The sequence below is a fragment of the Monodelphis domestica genome, chromosome 1, assembly GCF_027887165.1.
Source record: "Monodelphis domestica isolate mMonDom1 chromosome 1, mMonDom1.pri, whole genome shotgun sequence".
Lineage (NCBI taxonomy): Eukaryota > Metazoa > Chordata > Mammalia > Didelphimorphia > Didelphidae > Monodelphis > Monodelphis domestica.
This window is the reverse complement of record NC_077227.1, coordinates 110,631,564-110,654,740: the sequence shown is the minus strand read 5'-3', so window position 1 is coordinate 110,654,740 and position 23,177 is coordinate 110,631,564. Positions and strand designations below refer to the sequence as shown.

The window sequence follows — 23,177 nt, the reverse complement described above, 5'->3', positions numbered from 1 at the left end:
GGGGTCCCCAGAAGGAAGATGACTACTACTTCCCTCCTTGTTTAAGAGGTAAACCCAAAGGTATAGTTTTCTAATACTTGTTTCTCATGGTAGGAAGTACTGAGCCATTTTTGATAGAGATATTTAACTTCCTTCCATGGAGATATTAAACTTTCCATCCTCTTGGCAGTCGCAATGGACAGAAGCCAGTTTCAGGCATAGTTTGGAAAACTGGCCTCTTTCCAGGAATAAGAGGGAGCCTTGATGGGGACCAGAGCTAGTGTTTAAATGCAATCAGCCTTTTGGCTATTGTTGTCCTGCTATTTTCCATGAATGTGACATGTTATCTTCTCCTGTGAATATTAATTTCCCTCTGAGTCAGAATAATAGACTACAGAGTAGCCATCTGCAGGACTGGATCACATTCCTAGGGCTCTGCAGAGAAAGAGAGAGAGAGAGAGAGAGAGAGAGAGAGAGAGAGAGAGAGAGAGAGAGAGAGAGAGACTTGTTCTTAGAGTAGGCATCCTTTCACTCTTTCCTAAGAATTCATCTTTTCATAAGGAAGTATGACAATTGTCTTGGAAATCTTATGAGGACTTTGCCCTAATTCTTCCACAGCATTGGATAATTCTATTTTTATAATCTTATTTCACTTTTTATTGTTGGTAAAGAACATATTTCTGCCTTTGTTAGCCTATATTTAAACTTTGCTGATAGTTCTACCATGGTATATAAACCGTGTTTTCCTTGGATCAAGGAATGTAGGTAGGAAATTTAACAATTGTGTCAAAGGTATCAAACTAAACTTCTAGGAAGGTGCTTGGACTGCTTTTATGTGGTTACCTGTGAAAGAAAGGGATTTAGTTAGTGTAGATTTAATAGTTTGGGCATGAAAGACATTCTGGGGACATTTTAATTCTTTGCCCTCAGAGAGCTGATTCAGGAGTTTCATGGAGAAACACACCCCCAATTCCTTCCGTATTATTTTTTCCTTTGGGATGACCCCTAGAGAATGAGCTTTGATTTCAGTAGAGAGAAATAATGGCTTGGGAAATCAGTGTATTCTATAGGTAGAAAAATTATCAGTCAACATTTAAATGAAAACCAAGTTGACCTTGGTCATAACCCTTTGGGATAATGAAGTTTAAAAATCATAAACAGTCCCCAAGACTTTTCAGAGTTATATGAGGTCACACTATCAATCAACCAATATTTATTGAGTCATTTATTTTCCTTCTTGCCTTGGGATGGGTTCACTCGGGAACAGAGAGACAGATGCATGAAATATGATCCTTGACCTCCCAGAGCTGCTTGTTGAAATGGGAAAATAGGAGTCACGTATGAAAATATAATGAATATTTCAAGGCCATTTTTGTTAAGCACCAATTGAAGGGTATCCACATAAGTGCCAGAGGAACCCAAAGGAGCAAAAGAAGCAAAGCTGATGTTGGAGTGTCTCAACATCTATCCTTCTCTTCCTCTGAACTCCAAAAGGACATACTCTTGGTGCCACTTACTGGGCACTTTTTGGGTAAGATAGGGATTTTACCCAGTGTGTTAAAATCCAGAGTCTATCTTCCTGGAGGAGGCATGTTTCTTTTTGAGGAGAGGGGAGTCTAGAGAACCCTGTCCCCACACTTCTTTCATAGGCTTTTCAGTTGGCTTCCTCACACCCTTGCCTAGCTTCTGATTATTATTCCCATGATCCTATCAAAAAAGCCTCCCTATAGAAACACTGAAGAAAAACAACTGCTTGATTATATGGGTCGAGGGGATATGATTGAGGATATAGACCCTAAATGAACACCCTAGTGCAGACATCAACAACATGGAAATAGGTTTCTGATCAAGAACTCATGTAATAACCAGTGGAATTGTACATTGGCTATGGGAAGGGTGGGGGCAGGGGAGGGAGGAATAGAATATGATTTTTGTAACCAATGAATAATGTTTTAAATTGACCAAATAAAAAATATTTAAGCCTTCCTTTCCTCAGAGGAAACCCTTTCTTTTGAGATGAGGACAGATATTCTGGGGGACATATCCCTTCTTTTCTGAGTGAGACATAAAACTCAGTTGTTCTATTTCCCATCAATACATTTCCAAATTATTTTTACAAGGGGAAAATAATGTTTAACAACTCCTTTGGCCTTTCTCCTCCAAACTACACTGACACTGGCAGGATAGGTCTTAGAAGGGTGGTTACTACCATTCTGAATGTTATAGGGGTATCCTTATTTGTGGTTAGCCTCCTAATACAATAGCATAAGAGCTGCCACAGCTCTTCCCCATAACAATCAACTAATTGGTTCAATTAGCTTTTTAGAAAAGGCATTTATTAAAATGGCATAAGAAGAACAATAATGACAGAATATTTCCCTACAAATCTGTCACAGGACTTCAATATTATTTCTTACTCTAGAGGATTCTTATGAAGTTCCCTGCAGAATATGATGGCATCAGTGATGGAGAAGTCTTTCCACTATTTCTCAGCTTAACTGGATCTTTGTAGGGCATGTCTCAGCTCAAATTCTCTACTAGGCTAGTAGCAGGATTTTTGGCTTTAAAACTTGCTCTTCTCTGGAGTTGTCTGCTGTCTGACAAACAACAGGTTGCTTGACAATGACTACAGTTGGATTGCTGAGCCATCGGGCTCTTCATAGGCCATACTGTGGCAGCTGGATGGGTCACCTGGCAGCTGCAGTCTTACCACCTTTTAGCTTTTGAATCGGTTGTGTGTTACTGCTCGCTTCTGCTTAGAGTGTTAGAGCCCTCCTTTCAGCAGGAGACTTAATGGACTTGGATTCTTTCGGAGTGGACAGTGACTTGGTCTAAGATTGGCAGAGAATTCTCCAATTTCCTCAGAGGCTGGATTCTGAAGTTTGTCATCTCTAGGCAGTGGATGGGAGAAGTCAGCCTCTTCTATCTGACAGTTCTTGGTTCCAAGCAAGTTGATCTAGGAAAGGACTCAGCCTTTATTTATGATGATCAACTAAACCTTTCAAACATTGCTGTTGGCCCTTTATGCAGATGAGTGGTAGAAAATTAAAACTCAACAAACATTTATTAAATATCTGCCATACTCAGTACTGTTGATGATACAAGATAAATAATACATATTCTCTCCTTTGAGGCACTCAGAGCTTTTTAAGAGAGATAATCAACATTCACAAATAAGGGCAGTACAAACTATGGCATAATAAAAGAGGATGTCTCATAAATGTTTGTATCTCCCACCATGAGGGGTACATAGTAGATGTTCAGTAAAGATGTGCTTGATCAATTGGTCTACATCATAGATAGAATAATGATTCTTCTTTAACACTGTTGGATATCATCCCATAATTGAGTAGACAATGTGATCATAAAACTGCCTTTTTATTTTTTGTAAATAATTGCTCATGCTTTCATCTGAAAATAGAAAATAGACTCATTTTGCACAAATCAGAGTAATTTTAAGTTCAGAGTAATTAGTACCCTCAAAGAGTCTGCTTGGAATTGCCAGAATATATAAATAATATCATTTGCAAGGATTTGCTTCTTCTAACAACAGTATAACTCCTCAATCAAAAGGGTAACATACATTTCAAAGACCAAAGGATAATGGTGGGTGTGTGTAGACTGTATCCAGATGTCCTCCCTCTGAATGTCTTGAATATTTTAATGCAAAGAGCCAACAAAACTTTTCTTAAAACCTAAAATGAAGTCACAATCCCACACCTGACTAAATGTGAGAAGTTAGAATACTTCATAACTATTGAGAGGTTTCAAAAATTCAGTAGAGAGAAGTAAAAAGATTATCTTTATCACTCAATTGCTGTCATTTATCCTCTGGGCTCCAGTTTGCATGGTGGTATTAAAAGGAAGGGATAAGACTAGTTAATTCTTAAGTTCCCTTATAGCTCTTATAGCCACCGAATTGATCATCGATAACTGTGCCTTGACACAGGCTATCTCCCATGCCTTATAGAATTCCTAGTATCTTCAAACATTTCCCAAGTGTTACCTCCTACATGAGGATTTTTGAATCTCCCTGGCTATTAATGTTCCTCCTCAAAATTTCTTTATGTTCCAATATTTAATTTACTTTGTGTGCATTGTGTACAGAAAACATAAGAAGATGGGGAGAGGGCTAGGTAACAGACAGTGGCTATAAAAAATAGTGTAAAATTAATGTCCAAGTGCTAAAGCTAAGCATGAGTTGAGGCAGGTGAGGGGTACCAAGAAGAACAACAAAAATTTAAAGTAATATTGTGAAAAAATAAAACAGGAGATTCAGTGGAGGAACAGGACTTTGGCTTGTGTGGATGAGACAGTGATAACTTAGGAGAGAGAAGGCAGAGCTGCTCAATTCTGCTTCTTTTCACTGAAAGGACAGAACAAAAATTAGAGGGAGATGATACTCAAGATAAGAAATAAAACAATCAATGGGTACCTAGTTGTCCTGCCCCATATGAATATACTTTGTTACTAAGAGAATTGACAAATGTGATTACAGAGCATTTGTCAATAGTATTTGAAAGACTTTGTAAAGTGGAACAGAGATTACAAGATTGTAGAAGCTCAAGTGTACCTGTTTTTAAAAAAAGGCAATTGAATAGTTTGCAAACTACAGCTGAGTGGGCTTAACTTCCATTCATGGAGCAGGGGAAATATTTAATAGATCATTAAAGAGGTGGTAGGTTAGAAAAAGAAGATGGTTATAGGAAAAGAAGCAGTAAATACAAAGAACCAACAATGCTTCATCAAGAATTGGTCACACCAGATTAATCTCATGGCCTTTTTTGACTGGACAGCTAAACTAGTAGACAAAGGAAATGCTATGGATAAGGTTTACTTGGATATCCATGAAGCATGTGATAATGGATCTCATATTTTTCTTGTAGGAAATATAGATAGCTATGGACCCAGGAGAGACAGTAAATAGATTGAGGATTGTTGCATGGTAACTCAAAGAGTTATCGGATTTGCTTGGAACTGTGCTGTTTCACATATTTATCAATGATTCGGATAAGGTATACACAGTACACTTGTCAGATATGTAGCTGACTCAAAGCTAGATGGGATAGCTAACATACTAGAGGATAGAATCCTGATAGCCTTAGAGCACTGAACTGAATCTAACAAGGTGAAATTTAAAATAGAGATACATGCAAAATCTTGGTCCAAAAAAAAAGAAAAACAAACCAGCACTTCATAAGTATAATATTGGGAAGGTATGGTTCAATTGCAGTTTGTCTTGAAAGAGATCTAGGGATTTAGTAGACTGTAAATGCAATACACATCAGCAGTATGATGTAACAGGAAGGTCAAAGTTCCACCCTGTTATACTCAAGTCACTTATTATCTAGAATATTGGCTTAGGTTCTAGGTACTCCAAGTTTGGAAAAACATTGATAAGATAGAGGATGGCCAAAGGGGTCAGCTCAGATGGCTCAGGGTAAGGGGCCTTCAGTGTCTGTCACATATAGACCAGTGGAAGGAATTGGGACATGATTAGTCCCAAAAAGACAGGACTAGTATGGAAGGGGAAGGCAGAAGATAGCTGTCTGCAGGTATTTCAAGAGACGTAATTTTTAGAAAGGACTAGATCTTTTCTTGTTACAGAGCAAACATTCCAACCTGAAAACAATGGATAGAAGTTCCAAGGGAGGAAATTTAATCTTGATCTCATGAAAATCTTCCTAAGGAAAAAAAAAAAAACTATCCAAAAGTGGGATGAATTCTTCTTCTTGAAAGTCTCCAGGTAGAGACTGGATGATCCACTTAGTGTTAAAGATATTATACTGACGAGTACTTGAGTTCATGATTTGGACCAGAAGGCTGCTGAGATCGCTTACCATTCTCACATTCTATGATTCTGAATATATTTTATCCATACTGACACAGAGATGTGTTGTTTCTTCCTGTAGAGTATAAGCTCTTTAGGGGCAGGGATGATTTCATTTTTATTTTTGTATTCCTTGATATCTAGCATAGTACTCAGAAAGCAGCAAGGACTTAATAAATATTGAATATTTGATTGAATGTCTTATCATGCTTTTTCCTCTAGGTGACCTCTAGTGGAAGAGCCAGCTACTATGTGTCCTATAGAAGAGAACCCTTTGCCCAGATCAAGCTGCCCAAGTATTCCCTGCCAAAAGTGAGTTAAACCCCTTTCTCTCCAAAACCGAAACAAAATAGCTTCCAGGATGCTGCCCTCTTTAGCTATTGGGAATTTTGTCCCCATGGAATTTGTTTTGGCTGCTTGAATTTCTCTTTTCAGGGACTTTATTTTTACCTTTCAGTATCCACAAGCACTCAAAGGCCTTTAATTTTCCTTGAGGGCCCCTTGATGGCATAAATACTAATTACTGGCCAGATTTGCTTGCAGTTGTAGCTTGTCTTTGTGTGAAGTATATTGTCTTTGAAGTCATCATTCAAGGCACCTACTTCAACAATGAATATGAAAATTATGGAATTTATTTAACCTATCTAGACCTTAATTTTCCAACATGTAGATGGGATATTCTGGGGATGGAGGCATTAGATTGTCTATATGAAATTGCTTGGAGCTCTTAGAGGAAAAGTCATTGGATTTAAATTAAAAATTTTTTAACAATCAGTTCTCATTCATCCAGTCTGTGGCTAATCTACAGCCTCTTCCCCAATCCAAATTTGGGTCCCAGACAGGTAGCATTGATAATGTCACATAATCAGGCAAAACAAAAAACAAACTAGGAGTACTTATGTTTAGGTTTGTGGAGATGGGCTTCAGTTTCTCTGGCAACATTTCATAGCTAGTATAAATGTATTTTGGATTATCCTTCCCTTGTGAGTGTGGGCAATTGAAATTTGACTACATTGCCAATACTGGAATACTAATGTCCTAGCATGTTTTTGCCCTTTTTTGTATAATTATAGATTTCTCCTTTTACTTCATTCAGAATCACAGAATTGTAGAGTTGGAAGGAATCTCAGTGGACACCTAGTCCAAAACATACCCCCAAAAGAATCCCTACTTGGCACAATATATTCAATAAATAATTGCCCTGTCTCTGCTCAAAGACTTCCAATATGGTGAACCCATTACACTTTGGGACAGATTTAATTTAAAGGAAGTTTTGCTTATCACAAGGCTAACTATGCCTCTTTGAAACTACCATTCCTTTCTCCCAGTTCTGCTCTCTGAGAAGAAACAGAACAAGTCTAATACTTTTTTTTCCCATATGAAAGCCTTTTTAGTATTTGCAGACAACAGTCACATCTGCTCTGAGTTTTTTCTACTTAAGGTTAATTAAATCTAGTTCCTTTAATCTCATATGACTTGGACTAAAAGTTCTTCTGGTTGCCTTCATCTATATACCCTTTAGTTTATCCATATCCCATGGCACCCAACACTTAGTAATGTATTCTAGGAGTGGTCTGAAAAGCTTAGATTAGAGAAAGAGAGAGAGAGAGAGAGAGAGAGAGAGAGAGAGAGAGAGAGAGAGAGAGAGAGAGAGACAGAGAGAGAGAGAGACAGAGACAGAGAAAAAGAGAGAGAGATTTGATTCAACCCATTATTCTTCTATCAAAATCTCAAAATCTATTTAGAACCTGCCATCCATTTTATTAAATGTCCCTCCCAGCTTTGTGTTATCTTTAGTTTGATACACATACTTCTGAGTCATTGATAAAATGTAAATAATTACTAGGACAAGCAGAGATCCCTGGGGAAACCACTGGAATACTCTTGCCAAGTTGATACCAGACACTCTTTGAGTCTAACCATGTTACTAATTTTGAATCTTTTTAATTCTACTATTATCTAGTCCACATCTTTCCCTATTTTCTACAAAAGGAGCCCAACGTTATTTATCCCATGTTTTGCAAAAATCTATGCCAACTATATAAGTTTGGTAACCCTGTCAAATATGGAAATCATACAGTCTGTCATGATCTGTTTTTGATGGAGACTTGATGATTCTTTCAGATCACTGCTTCCTTTTCCATTTAACATTTTCAAACTAATATTTTCCCAATAAACATTAGCAGCTAGGGAGAGACACAAATTAGAATAAAATATAATGTTATAGTGTCTAGAATCTTAGTTTCTAATGCCACCTTATGTGTGACCTTGGGGTGACTAATTTAACCTCTTTTCAGTTTTCTCTTCCAAAATTAGACACTAGATTATATGAACACTACTGTGCCTCCCATTTCCTAATTGTCTAGGACTCTACCATTCTTTAGCATAATATAATTAGCGCAAACTACATTTAATTGTGTCACCTATGGAATATTTACATGAGAGGTACTCTAAAGCCAATCTAGGGGTTGGGGGTGGGAGTCATGAATTGGAGGATGAACATAAGGTAGTTAGTTAATGAATATCCTTACTAGAATTGGACATCCTGGGTCTGCCAGTGGCTTTTAGGACCTTAGGCAATTTATTCCTCCTGCCTGAACTTCAATTTCTTCATTTGTAGAATGAGGGAGAGAAATAAATGATTTTCAAGATACTTTGAAACTCTAAAATTTCCCAATTTTATTACCTGAGGGGGAAAATCAGTAGGAATGTAGATTTGCAGTTGAAAGGAACTTCATAGACTATTAAATCTAACCCCTTTATTCTACAAATGAGGAAAATGGGAATACAGAGAAATTAAGTGGACTGCCCAGGATCTTAAAATTGGCAAGTATCTGAGGAAGGATTTGAACTCATTCCTTTATGACTCCAAGTTTACTATGCTCTCTACTTAATACCATGATTCCTTACAGAATCCAATAAAAAAATGTCCTTTAATGGAGAAATGAGATTCTTTAACAGAACATAAGGGTCTTCATATATTTTCTTGGGGGAAATAAACCCAATGTGTTTCTCTAAAATAAATTGTAGTTCTAGTATGGAATCTGTTGAAGGGGTGGTTGAAGTTTGATTTTAATCTTATTTGTTTACTTTTAAAGGAGAACAAATGCATCCCTTACCTAGTTCTGATCTCCAAATTGGGGTAAGAGAAGGGCTTATGGAAAGGAAAGATACAAATGGTATTCCAGAATTGATCATAACATTGGGGTGATCCATTAAGGACCAGCAGCCCTGTGACAATTTATTCTCCAGCAGCACTGTCTGCTCAGGCCCCTTTTCAGAGTTACATCAAAAGCTGCCTCTCATTAACATGACAGCTGCTGGGAAAATCACTGTCTGCTTATTGATCCCCTTTATTAGCCCGTGTTATCACAGGCAGTCATCACCAGGACTGGGAGCTGTCCTGCTAGCTTCTTCTGTTGCATAGAAAGGGATATGGCTTTGCATCAAGTAGTCATTGTAAGAGCTGAGTGTGTTTTTGCTTTTTTATTTTTTAATAGAAAGACAACATAAAAGCATTATTGTTTGACGATGCTTTCACTGCCTAAGGCAAGGAAAATTTAATTATTGTGACAGAGAAAGGACAGTGGACCAAGGATCCAAAGACCTGGGTTCTAGCCCTGGTCCTGCCATAAATTCACTTGTATGGCCTTGGGCAGGTCACCTCACATCCCTCGGCCTCATCATCCTTCTGAGTGAATTGAGAACATTGAACCAATTGAAGCCTAAGATCCCTTCTAGCTTTAATTTGCTTTGATTTCATGATTCTGTGATCTCCTCTCTGCTGAATTTGCCTTGTGGGGGTGGGGGTGGCTCTTGGGCTTTGGGGTGTCTTTGTACTGACTTGAAATGAACATCACAACACTAAGTAGAAACCACTGGTGCCCTGGAGGAAAGCACCAGTAATGGGCTGAACTTAATGCAGAATGCTGGCAGACACCAGCCAAGGGCACTGTTTGCTCATTCTACCCCCCAAAGGCCAAACAAACCATATGCCTGGGGGAAGAATAGGAAACTATCCAAGGAGAGGCCATACCCACAAAAGCAACAACAATAACTTGAATCAATACATCACCTTTCTTTCATGTGGTTCAAATAAAACTCACATCTCAGCTTGGCCTTGAGCATGGCCTAGGTCTCAGCATGACCCAAGGCCTTCATCAGATTTTCTTGTATCCTCCTGTGTCTTCCAAGCAATTGGTTTATTGAATAAAAGGGGGAAAAATTCTTCTCTGGCAGTTTTTCTTTTCTTTTTCCATTTAATTTTGAGGTTTTTTTTCTAAATAGAACAGAATATTTTTACGCAATATATACTTAGAATAACATGAAATTAAAAAGTCCCAATATTTTGGGTTATAGATAATAAAGGAATATCTTATATTTTCAGAATACTGTAGCAACCAAGATGACAAGCCTTTTGAGGACATAGAAATGTGTTTAGGTGGAGGAACACAAAAGACTTACCCCTTTCCTTAAAAATCACTGAACAGAACAGACATAATATTCATCTTAATGCATTGATTTTATACACAATTAATATAATACCTTTTTTTTAGATTACTCCAACAACAAAAGTTAAGACTCTCTTCCTCTTTTTTGGTAAAAATTTGCACAGTACACCTAGATGCCTTTTTTTTCTTGCTGGACTTTAACTAGAAGTGTCCTTTTTTATTTAAAAGAGTTTTAGGACTTTTAGACTGATGGCACCAATGTTATTATTTCTTGAATCCCAAGAATATTTGGATTGTTTACAATGAATACTGCATAGACTGGAGCTCCTGCCTCAGATTTCTCCAGTTTGTTCTGCAATTTCATTCATTTTGGTCTTGTCAACATAGAATCTATAAAACCCAAACTTGTAGCCTAATAAGATCTGATGAACCCCAAGTTTTAGGACAAGCTTATAAAGTGGACACCCCAAAGCTTGTACTTGCTTCCTGTTCCCTTCAATTTGAAACTGCTAGCCTGAGATTCCCATCAAGGTGGATTTTCATGGGAACAGGGAACAAGTACAAGCTTTGGGGTCTCCAATTTACAAACTAGTCCTAAAACTTGGGGTTCATCAGATCTTATTAGGCTATAAGTTTGGGGCTTCTAGATTATATGTTGACAATCTTTGAAACCATTCTCTCCATCACCATTTATGCCAGAATATCATGAGCTTTGTCTAGATGGAAAATTAAATCTAGTTTGCAGACATTTTCAAAAAACACACTTGTCTAATGTTTCCATGAATATTTGTATTAGGTCTAAAATGCCAAGTTCACTTTCTGAAGAATGCACACAAAAGACAAGATACAGTTTAGCATAATGTCTTTAAATCAGTTTCTCAGAGGTACCTATTAGCAGGCCTCCTCCTAGGAAATTACAAATATTTTCATCTCATTTAGACACCAAATGGAAAGTTTCCCTGATGACTTGTATATTTTTACTATTGGACTGTCAAAATTTGGAGGGTTAAAATTTCCCTTTGCTGTTGAATATGAGGTTTCCTTTGATTGTGATGGATTCCTGGGCAGAGAAAAGGTCTTGGACAAGGATGGGGTGGCCAGGTGAGCACTGGGTCAAGGGAGGCAAAAACAGAGCCAACCCAACCTGCCTCTTCTGCTTTCTTGTGCTCCAAGAGACGAAGGGAAGGGCTCTGGGAGTTTTTAAATTGTATCCACAAAAAATAGAAATCCAGTCTATTGTATGTTGGTTCTTATTTTTTTTTTAAGAAATGTGGCTTTATTTCAAACTTAGTCCTTCTCCTAAGCTATAGTCATGCATCATCAAAGCCATCTCAGACATCTCAAACTGAATCTCTTATATGCATCTCAAACTCAGCATGACGAGAATAGAACTGAATGAGACATACTCTTTTGAACATACCCAATGTAAGAATTTGTTTTACTCGACTATAGACTATAGATATTTGTTATAATAGTGATCTTTTTTTTCCTTCTTTTTAAGTAAGGAAAGATGAGAGGGAAAGAAATAGATGCTTGTTAATTTAAAAAAATAATAAAAAGAAAAAAGATATCAATATAATTTTGTCAATATACAACAACTTTCTTATATGAAGCCACAAGATAAGGAAACTTGATGGTTGGAAGGGAAGTGCCATGGATAGGGAAGTTCAGAAGAGGAGAAAAGGGTTGTTTTGGTGATAAGATATATAATCATAATCCATCAATAGTTGTTTATGCTTAGTTATTCATTCTTTCCCATTAGGAAAAAAAATGAGGAGTTGGACCTTACCCACTGATGTTTGTCTTGAGATATGGATTGTGCTGTAATGGTGATGGTGATCCAAGTGCTGAGATACCATAAGGGAAAAAGGTGCAGCTAGGTGGCTCAATGGATAGAAAGCCAGGCCTAGAAAGGGGAGGTCCTGGTTTCAGATCTGGCCTCAGACACTTCCAAGCTGTGTGACCCTTTGAAAGTCACTTAACCCTAGTTGCTTTTTTGCTTTTTTGCCATCTGATTGCCTTAGAATAGCAAGTATTGACTCTAAGAGAGAAAGTAAAGGTTTTTTTTGTTTGTTTTTAATAAATAAAAGAAGAGAAAAGAAAGGAAAGAAAAGGAAAGAGAGAAGAGAAGAAAAGAGGAGAGAAGAAGCAAAGAGAGAAGAAGAAGAGAAGAGAAGAGAAGAAAAGAAAAGAAAAGAAAAGAAAAGAAAAGAGAAGAGAAGAGAAGAGAAGAAAAGAGAAGAGAAGAAAAGAGAAGAGAAGAGAAGAGAAGAGAAGAGAAGAGAAGAAGATGGTGGAAATTTTCCTGTATAGCCTCTATGAGTGCCTGGGTCAGGTTAGGTTATAATTGCTTTGAGGAGAACAGCTTTTGAAGACCTGTTGTGGGGAAAAGAAGATGATACATGTGTGCTCGAGATAAGGCCAGCATTGGCTAGGAGGGTGAAAATGGAATGTGTTGTCTCTCTGATTAACTGACCACTTCTTGCTTGCCAACAAGTCTCTGCCTCTTTGGGATGACTTCACAGTCTCCACTTTCGAGACCAATGGGAAAATATTGGATTAATTGTTGTTTTATAGAAAAATATAAGGTCTTATACTTGGTTTCAAAAATTTAATTTCACAAATGTAAGATGGGAAGACATGTTTAAGCACGAGGTCTTAGTGGATTTTAAGGCCAATATAAACCAGGAATGTGATGTTGAAGCCAAAAATGCTCTTGTGAATTCAGGCTGCATTAAGAAAGGGATCACTTCCAAGAATAAGTCTCACTGAACTCTATCCTTATCAGATCTTGTCTGGAGAATGTATTCAGTTCTGAGTGCCATAGTTCAGGCAAGAAAGTGATGAAATGATGGGATTTCAGAGGAGAGTAAATAGGCATCTATATGGGAGTGGATAGAGTGTTAAACTGGAATCAGGAAGGTCTGAGTTTGAATTCTGCCTCCGACACTTAGTAGCTGTATAACTCTGGCCAAGTCACTTAACCACACAGTTATCTTGTGTGGAAAATAGAGGTAATAATAGTACTTATTCCAAAAAGTTGTGTGAGGTACAGATGCAAAAATTCATGTAAAGCACTTCATTAACTATAAAGCATTACATTAATGTTAATAATTAGTATAATAATTATTTTTATTGAGAATAGGAATAGTTGGCCTCTAGAAGCAATGACTTTGGGGAGACATGATAGGTGCCTTCAAGTATCTGAAGAATTGTAACATGGAAATTGATTAAATTCTATTCTGTTTGATACTGGAAGGCAGAAGAATTGAGAGTCCTAAATAGAAGTGTCAAGGATACACCTTTGGTTAAATATCAAGAAAAACTTCCTATCAAAGTTCTTTCTAGAAGAATGACAGATTCCTTCCAAATATAATGGTTCCTCCCTTATTAGAAGTCTTCAAGCCAAAATTGAATAACCATATATGTAGGATTCTTGATTATGGGTGGGTAGAACTAATTGTTGAGATTCATTCCAGATAAGAAATTTGTGATTCTGTTATCCCATGAGTAACATGCTAGGTTGGACATAAAGATTATTTTATAATCTAAATTATAGGTGAGCAAGGAGGTACAGCAAAATAAGTTGATGAAAACAAAAAAGCCAGGTGCCTTTTTTTTTTATAAAATATTTTTTATACCGTAATTCAGCAGAATATTTCCCTTTGCAATCTGTTAAGGGGAGGAAAGGTGGTTTTATAAAAGGTTGGACTGGGTTATTTAAGAATAGGGTCACCAGGAATTTTATGAAATTTCAAAAAGATTTTAAGAGATTTTATTTTACAATTTATTTACAAAATATAGAAAGAGTAAAGTAAGAAAATCAGAGAGAAGATAGGGTAAGATATCTAGTCTAAGCACAAAGTATTTTGCTCAGACCCCTGACTCAAAAACAGGCAGGGCTAGTTAGTCCTTAGCAGGAGGGGTCTTAGCCCTTGTAGCCAAGGACCTGGGAATACAGGGTGCCTCTCTCAAGATTATAGGCCACTTCTAAGGCTAGTTTCTTTAGAAATCCAGGAAAGGAGTTAGTTCTTTTGCTCACCGCATGTCAGTTCAAAGGGAGAGATTTAAGAATAGTCTCACCAAGTACAGGGTCTCAGGCCCAGTCAAAATATTCTTCACCAGCCTCAAACTGGAACTCAGAACTCCAAAGAATAAGGGAACTCTTCCTCACAGGAAGTAACAGCTCCTTTTAAAGACATCACTTCCTATATCTTCCTCCACTTTATATGGACAAATCATAGTCTAAATCTTTGCCTAGAACTGCCCAGGGGGCAGTCAGTAGATTCTGATTCATCACCTGCTATGGCACATGTGGGTCACAGACCTCCCCCACTCAATTGTGAGTGGGGTGTTTATACTTTTGGTGATTAAATCTAAAAATGGGCAGGGGAGTTAGTTTAATCTTCACAAATCACATCTATTTTATTTTGTTCTTTTAAAAAATAATTCTGAGAACAGCCCCATAGACTTCACCAGACTGCCAAAAGGGTCCATGGCAAAAAAAAAGTTTAAAAACCCTTGGAGAGGTTGTGATAATACTGTATCTCAACCATGAATGCTGTTTAACAGAAAATAATTCATTACGAGAGCAGAAGTTGAAAGTATAGTGAAAGACTCCTACATCTACTGAGTCTTTGGTTTTAAAACAGTAGCAGCAACTATAACAGCAACAATAACCAGGGTCATGTAGGGTGTTCATTACTTGTTGGTGAGACCTTGAAATCGCAAAGTAAGACATCATTTTCAGCTTTTAATAGAATCATATTATGCCATGTTTAATATTAAAAATGTTGAGCTGATGGGTCCAAACTTTTATTTTAAAACAGTATTTTCCACTCAGTATGTCTGTTTGTCTGCCCCTCTCCCCAATGAATTTCTCTCTGGACATTCTCCAAACCAGTAGATAATTTCTCAGTGATGAGAAGTCAGTAATCTAAGTTGGACACAGATTGATCCAGTTCATGAAATCTGCCCCTTTTACTAATCCTACTAGACAATCCTCAGTTAAAGCCACCTTCTTCTACTGTGAAGGTATTATTCAAAGTGGCAAGTTCTGTCAAATAGTTGTAGACTGATTTCCTGTTCTAGCCTGCTCACTTATTCGGTGAACTCATCAAATCTTTGGTCATTGGATACTTTGGTCTAATTGACATATTCTCTTTGGAACCTTAATGGCATTAGAGAAGATTAGAAAAGACATTGGTAAAGAGCAGCAAGGACTTTCTTAAATACTCTCAGCCTATGAAACTAGTCAAAATTCATGTAAAACTACTAATTCAGTTCATATCTATTGCCTGCAGAAAACCATTCCCAAGCTTGGTTCATGTTTTTTTTTCCTTTTCTCTTTTTTATTAGTTCAGTCTAAAATAACAGCTAATTCATTATTATGGCTACGCCATATGGGAAAACCCAGGCATTTATAGTTCATCTTAAACAGAGTAAGGGAATTTAATTCCTGTTTCCCTTCTTCTACTGGGTGCTGGGGTATTCATTGCACAGCAATACAGCAATTTCATCCTATGTTCTTTTGGGATAGCATCATTGCAATTGCCATATGCTTTTTAAAAAACCTAGACTCCTGAAAAATGTCTTAGGTGGGAGAGAGAATGAGGGGTCCATCAAGGTGACTAGAAAACTTTGTCGACCGACTGAGAGTTTGCCAGAGATCTCTTCAAAATATTTTTGCATGGATTGAGTTGAATTTAATTGATTAATATTGCACATTAAGCATAAGAAACACCTGTTGTTCACTAACCTGTCCTATCTCAAATACCTATCCTGAATGATTCTTTTCACTCTTTATCCCCTTCCACAGACCTTATCTTTTTAACTTCCTTCTTCATGCTGAGGGCACTATGAGCCTTCCAGGCACCCAGGTTCATGACCTCAGAGTCATTCTCATCTCCCTCCCCTCTCATCCTTCACATCCATTCAGTTGCTAAGTTTTGTTGATTTTACTTCCAAGAGATCTCTCACATACATGCATTGCCATCTCTCCACTCACATAACTGCTCTCTGTGTTGACGGTCTCAGCACTTCTTGGGCTTCACTATTGCTACCATCTCCTAATTGGTCCTCCTGTCTCTTCTTTACAATCCATTCTCCAAACCAAAATGATATTCTGAAAGAACAGGAATGAATGAATCGTTGGATGAATATCCAGTGGTTGGGAGGATAGATGGATGGATGGAAAAAGGACAAGACTGTTCCTGCTCTCAAGGAGCTCATATTCTAATGAGGTACACAATACACATAGCAGGTTTGGGTGGCAAATCAGACTGAAAGGTCCTGTGGTCCTTAGAGTACAGCAGCAAAGCAGATGACAATTCCTATCCATTAATGTCATTTCCACTAACAAAATAATGTTGGGTTATGATTGCAAGAACTTTCTTTTCTGAGACATCAATAGCAATGACTACTGCACCTTGAGAAGCAGTTATCAATTTGTATCTCTCCAAGCTGATGTCCTTTTGGAGACTTTGGGGCTTATCTTCCAGCTACTAGCAGTTAATCAGTAGTTAAGTGTTGATTGTGGTGAGGAAGGCAGACTCTTCTTCAATGTGATTGCTCCTTTCAGTGAAGGCTACAAGACCCAGGCTGGAAGCAGGTCAGTGGTCTAGGGGGACACTGCTATTTGCAAATTCAGGGTCCATGACTATCTGGCTAAATAACAGAGTGAAGTCATAGGTGATAAGGAATGCAGTCAAGAAGTAAAGCCACATACCTAACTCAATAGAGCGCACACCCAGGCAACCTAGTAGAGTAATACCGTTTGTAAAGATCCTTTGCCCAGGAAACATGGAAAAACATTTTTTTTAAAAATAACATAATTAAAAATTTTAAAAAAGATCCTATGCCCAGTTGAATAGAAGCTGGGAGATCTCACAAGAAGACATTAGATGAAGCACCAGTTATAAGTTTCTACTGTACTGGTATTCCTCAGGTTGGTTCTTCCTGCACTATCTTTATATTGTTCACTTTTTGATAAAAACTGTATATGTTTACGGGAGAATGCATCCTAGGTTTTTACAGAAATACTCTAATGTAAAATTTCTTGCTATGCTACTTCATTAAATGCCTTTGCCTTACACTAATTGTCTCTTCTGACCAATTACTTGAATGCAATCACATGGGGGGGGGGGCTAATAAGCCACAATATGATGGATAATAATCTGCCAAATAATTTAAATTTAAAGTAATTCTGCTTTAGGGAATCTGATCTGTGAGTGTAATTTGAGGGACTAGCCAAGAGAGGTGCTGCATATTGAAATTAATACAAAGTTATCATAGAGTAGAAGCAAGAACCAATAACTGAACAAATTTAGCCTGGCCTAGAAAGTGGCAACATGAACCAGCAAAGGCAGCTAAGGCTTCCAATAGGTGGAAATTCAGTACCTTTCCCTGATGGTGATAATGATTTAAGTTAGTCACAGAATCTGTGATCTTCCGGATTCATAGAGCAAGCCTTTGAGAACTAAAGAGTAGTAGATATTTTATTACTTATCTGCTTTCATTTTGCTTTGTTTTATATCTCTCATAATTTCTCTACTATTGCCCATCCTTTGAATACCAATACTCTCCACCCTGGACAAACAGAATAATGCCATGGAAATAACATCAAGCCTGATACAAAAGATATGGTCTTGGTGTATAGTTCTTCAAGTACTAGCTGTTTGATTTGAGGCACATTAATTATTTTTTCTGAGCCTCAGCCTTCTCCTCTGTAAAATGGGACAAATACAACTTTGGTGTCCACCTCACAGTGGTGAATTGTGAAGAAAGAATTATGATAATAACTGCAAAAAGCATTTTGGAAGCAGTAAAGTCCAATTTAGATGTCAGCTATTAATGTTATTTTCCTCTCTTGTCCTCATCCTAAGATGTGTTTGCTTCTGACACGAATTTGAGGCTAATGCCTGAAAAATCTGAGATGTAGGATATTTTCAAGAAATATAGCTTTATTTTTAGATTTGCATTTTTAAGCCAGTTCATTTTTATGTTATGTCTGCCCTTTCCTCATTTATTTCCATATAACTTGCTGGCATTGTAAGCTTCCCTGAAGCAGGATATAAGATATATCTTAATCTAGGGTCCATGAATTTCTTTCAAAAATACATTTCGATAATTGTGTTTAATATAATTAGATTCCTTTGTAATATTATATATTTTATGTTAAGCATTTCTAAACCTTCTTCTGAGAAGCAGTTCGTTGACTTCACCACACTACCAGAGGGATCCATGGCACATGAAAAATGTTAAGAACCCTTTTCCCAAGAGATTTGACTTCAGTTGTACCTAATACAAGATGGTCATCACTATGTTTAATAAACATTTTTGTGTGTATGTCTATGTGAATGTATTGATGGTGATCATTGGAGATATATGAGTGGGATGGGCGAAGGAATGAGTACCATCTTCCTGACACATGGTTTCCCCTATCTTTGTGTTAATGGTAATGCCAACATTCAGATATTTAGATATTTTAAAAATGGATATGTATGCTGTCTTCAAAACCCTAGAAAATGACCCCACCAAAGCCCCTCTCACCCATCCTAGAGTCATTAAGAAAAGGAGAAGGATCGCGGCATTCACAATTTATAGTCTTACTCTAACATGAAATTGCGTAACATCCCCAATAACTCACACTCCTTATGAACCCTTTCCTCAGGCAGGGTAATTACTTGGAGTCCCAGGGGGCAGGGGAATGGATGCAGAGGACCGCAGGGTAACAGATCTTCCATCTTCTTTCAACAGGACATGCACATCATCAGCACAGATGAGAACCAGGTGTTTGCCGCAGTTCAAGAGTGGAACCAAAATGACACATATAACCTCTACATCTCGGACACACGTGGTGTCTACTTCACCTTGGCCCTGGAGAATGTCAAGAGCAGTCGAGGCCTGGAGGGCAATATCATCATCGACCTATATGAGGTATGTGGCCGAGGTTATCCTCTAGAATCTTCTGTCTTCCCCAGGAGATACCATTAAAGAATACTACAGGCATTGCCCATTGGAGGTCCTTAATGTCACTGCATACTCCTGTCTGCCTAAAGCAGGAGGTGGGAACGGGTCCCAATTATCTCTCAAGATCTAGAGCCAGAAGGAACTGCAAAGACCATTTCATCAATTTCTTCCTTTGATAAGAAACTGAGGCCAAAAGAAATGGAAAAGAATTGCTTATGGTCTCACAGGTAGTAACTGGTAGAGCGGGGATTGGAACTCAGACTCTCTGAATGCAAATCTAATCCCCAAGCCCATACACTCTGCTTGATGAAAGTCTTTTAGAATTTTTACCTTTGGACGTAGGCTTGAGTGGTAGTCCTGTGCGCGTGACTGACTTCCTCGAGGTAGCCTTGCTCCAGAGACATGACGAGGGCCATGTTGGCTGCTCCAAACCTTTAATTGAGAGGATTGTGGCTTACTTTGGTACAATCTTATCCTGGGGCAAGATGGATGGGATACAAAGAATGGAAAGTGAAGAAAAGAATGAAAGAAAAATCCAATGATTCCATTCTTCCTCTCTAGCAGGATGTCAGATATGGCTGTAACATATAACTCAAAGAGAATGGCCCAGTTGAGAAAAGCCAAGCTCTTGGGATGGGAGGATTGCTCTGTGGTGTCACAAGTGCTTATGAAGAAGTTTGCTGGGGTTTTCAGAGATACATTCTAGCTACCACTCCCACAGCTCTTTAAGTTGTCCAAACAGGAGACACAAATGTCAGAGCTATTGTGTTTCTTAATTATTGACCTTGGGTTGTTATAACATTGATTCTTGGGTCCTGGAACCTATCATGTTCTCATCTTTTGTTTTAACCTGGCTCTTTTAAAGGGGGTATGAATGAGAAGTTTATCTTTGGCACATACATACATACATATATATATATATATATATATGTATATATATAATATATATAGCCTTTGGAATTTTAGAGAGAAAAAAAAGAGTAGAAAATGTATTCAAGTAATTTGTAAGCCCAGTATTTTGGCAATTTTTTCTCATTTGAAACTCACAAAAATTCTGTAAGACTTGTATGATTGGAACTTTTTATTCCTATTTAATAAATGAAGTAAGATGCATAGGGGTTGTGACTTGCCCTTAGTCATTTACTAAGTGTTAGAGGCAGGATATAAACTCAATTCTCTTCTGACATTAAATCCATTTTTTTTTCTCTTTACACTGCTTCAGAGAAGGGAATAAACATCATTTGTGTAGTCAGAGGTTGGAAGGAGGGAAGGAGGTCAAGGAAGGCCTCATGGAGGAAGAGGCATTTGAAAAATGCATTTGAACTTTCCAACCACCTAAGTAGATTTCCCCTGCTGAAACAGTCATCATTCAGTGAAGAGAAGTGAGAGGGTTGCCTGGTCATTTAGAACAATTAGATGCATTGATCTGAAGTAGGGGATTCATCAAAATGAAATATGAATCAAGAAGTATGTATTTTTTTTCCTTTCTTACTATTATATATTTTCTGTCTTTGGAGAAAAGTATGAAGTGTCTGTATAGCTACAGTGTGTGGGCAAACACTGAGCTTTCCCAAGATTCTGGAAGTTTGTTTAAAATAGGACCAGCTTGATGCAATGTTGCAGTAGGGAAGTCTCATTTTCAATTCAGTATAATGTCTGTCTCTTAAGAATCTGCTCTGTGTCCAGCAATTTGGAAGAGGCTAAAGAATATACAGCTTAATTGGAGAGATAATAATAACAACAGTAAAAATAATTCACATTTATATAGTACTTTCAGATTTGCAAAGTTTATGAAACTAATGAAAACTTGCACATACTAGTTTCTTTTTAGAATGACCCTATAAAATAGGTGCTGTTATTTCCCAAGAGTCATGGAGGCTTAGCATCATGAGCTAAAATCAGGTCTCAGACACTGTAGCTCTGGGACCCAGTAAGTCACTTAACCTTGTTTGCCTCTGTTTCTTCCTCTTTCAAATGAGCTATAGAAGGAACTAGTAGATCTTTCCATTATCTCTGGCAGAGTCACAAGGAGTCATACCTGACTGAAGTGACTGGATAACAACAATAAAATTATTTCCCCGATTTACAAGGCAGGAAACTGAGAATGATGTGCTCAGGGTCACACAGCTCTAAATTTCTAGAGGCAGCATCTAAACCCACAGCTTCCTGAGCCCAAGTTCTAGGGACTCAAAACTGATGAGAGGTGCAAGTTATATACAGCGATTTGGGTCCATAGATGAATGTGAACTGGGACAATAACAGGAGATTTAAATGAAGAGATGGGGCTTGAGTTTGGTCTTGAATAATGAGTAAGATTTAGATCTGCAGAAATTAGATGAGAAATATTCTAGGGTGAGGATGAGTGAGATATAAAGAGTTTAAAGACTGGAGCAAAAGGACAGATTTAGAAGTGAAAAGGATATTATTAGAGGACAGTGAGGATGCTAATCTGATATAGGAAGACCAAGATATCAGGCTGAAACCTTGGTTTGGGTCAGACAGAAAACTATCTGAAGGCAAAAGCATTTGGACCTTTTCCTGAGAACCAGGAGAAAGCATTGGATGTTTTTGAGCACACGACAGTTGTTTGTATTGCTCTAGAAATTTCTGTGACTTGAGGGTGAGTGGACATTTACTTTTAAAAGGATCCAAACTAGACCTTCTTTTTAGAATCTTCCAGGACCTGGGTTAGCCAGACTTCTTGTAACTTTCTCTAGATGTTAATGTCCAGTGAAGCAATGTCAGTCATACAGAGACTCAGCCTGACAGGTCTAATAATGTGATAAAGCTCCATCTTTCCTATGGATCCCTGGAGCCTCACCCTAAAAGCAGACACTGTCAGTATTCTCCGTAAGTGTCACAAGGTAAATGGAGAAGGGGGTTAGGGACGGTCTATTAAATAATTCACCAGTCTAGATTTTGGCACTGGATGAGACCATCTGCTAGAATGGTTAGCCTCGTCCAACACTATAACCAGCAAGATGGCTCAGTGGATAGAGAGCTCTGGACCTGGAGGCAGGAAGACCTGAGTTTAAATGAGTTTTAGGCACTTTTCCAGCTGTGTGACCATGGGCAAAATCATTTAATCTGCTTGCCTCCATTTCCTCTACTGTAAAATGAGGATAATAACAGCAGCCCACCTCTCAGGCTTGTTGTGATGATCAAATGAAATAATAATCATAAAGCTTTTTGCACAGTGCTGGACACATATAGGTTGCCACAAAAAATCCTTATACCTTTCCTTTCTCCCTTCCCATAGGTGTTCAGGAGGGGAAGTAAGCCTGATTTTGTCATGTTGTCTGCCTGACATTCTAGTTCTTTCTTGATGAGGGAGAAATTCTCCCTCTAGTCTCTGCATGGAAGCAAGTTATTTTTTCTGCCTGTAATTAAATAATCAGAAGAGATAAGAAGACTTCAAGGCCATATAATTCATCTTGTCTTTGAGGTGTCAGAAGTCCATTTGATGCTGGAGGGGCCCGATTTAAGCAGCTAAAGTTGTCAATTACAGATTCGTGTCATCTTGAAGGCAGGAGAAGAGCTCTCCCAGTCCATCAATGTCCATCTTTCCCCAGCCCAGTGCAGTCCTTGAGATCCGGTCCTCCCCCAGCTCAGCATGAGCAGGTGGAGTGGAGGAGCAGCACTTTCTCTGTGTCTCTTCCTAAATTCCTTGTGATTTTGAAGAGAGAATGCTGACAGCCAGTGTTTCTCCCGTGTAAGACGTATTGCCGCCACTGTCATCCCACTCCAGTGGTGCATTGTGATGTGGAGGTGACCCTGGGACCTCAAAGTTAAGCTAGTAGAGTGTAAGCCCTGTCCAGATGTACTGAGCTGAAAAATCAAGCTCAGTTCCAATGACAGTATCCCCCTGTCTGAGGACCAACGTCACTAAGTTGGGAGAGACTCATTGCTAGGCTCATGATATGTTTTGGAACCAAAACAACCCTGAC

The 23,177-nt window shown here is 38.1% G+C and overlaps 1 protein-coding gene across 2 annotated transcripts in view; it reads left to right on the top strand.

Annotated features, from left to right (window-relative positions):
- SORCS3 (sortilin related VPS10 domain containing receptor 3) overlaps positions 1-23,177 on the top strand; it is a 724,209-nt gene that overhangs the window by 571,959 nt on the left and 129,073 nt on the right. For both annotated transcript variants that reach the window (XM_007479197.2, XM_056804235.1), the window contains 2 exons: positions 6,032-6,121; positions 19,018-19,197. In XM_007479197.2, the coding sequence (XP_007479259.2) occupies positions 6,032-6,121; positions 19,018-19,197 (270 nt within the window). The remainder of the gene's footprint in view (positions 1-6,031; positions 6,122-19,017; positions 19,198-23,177) is intronic.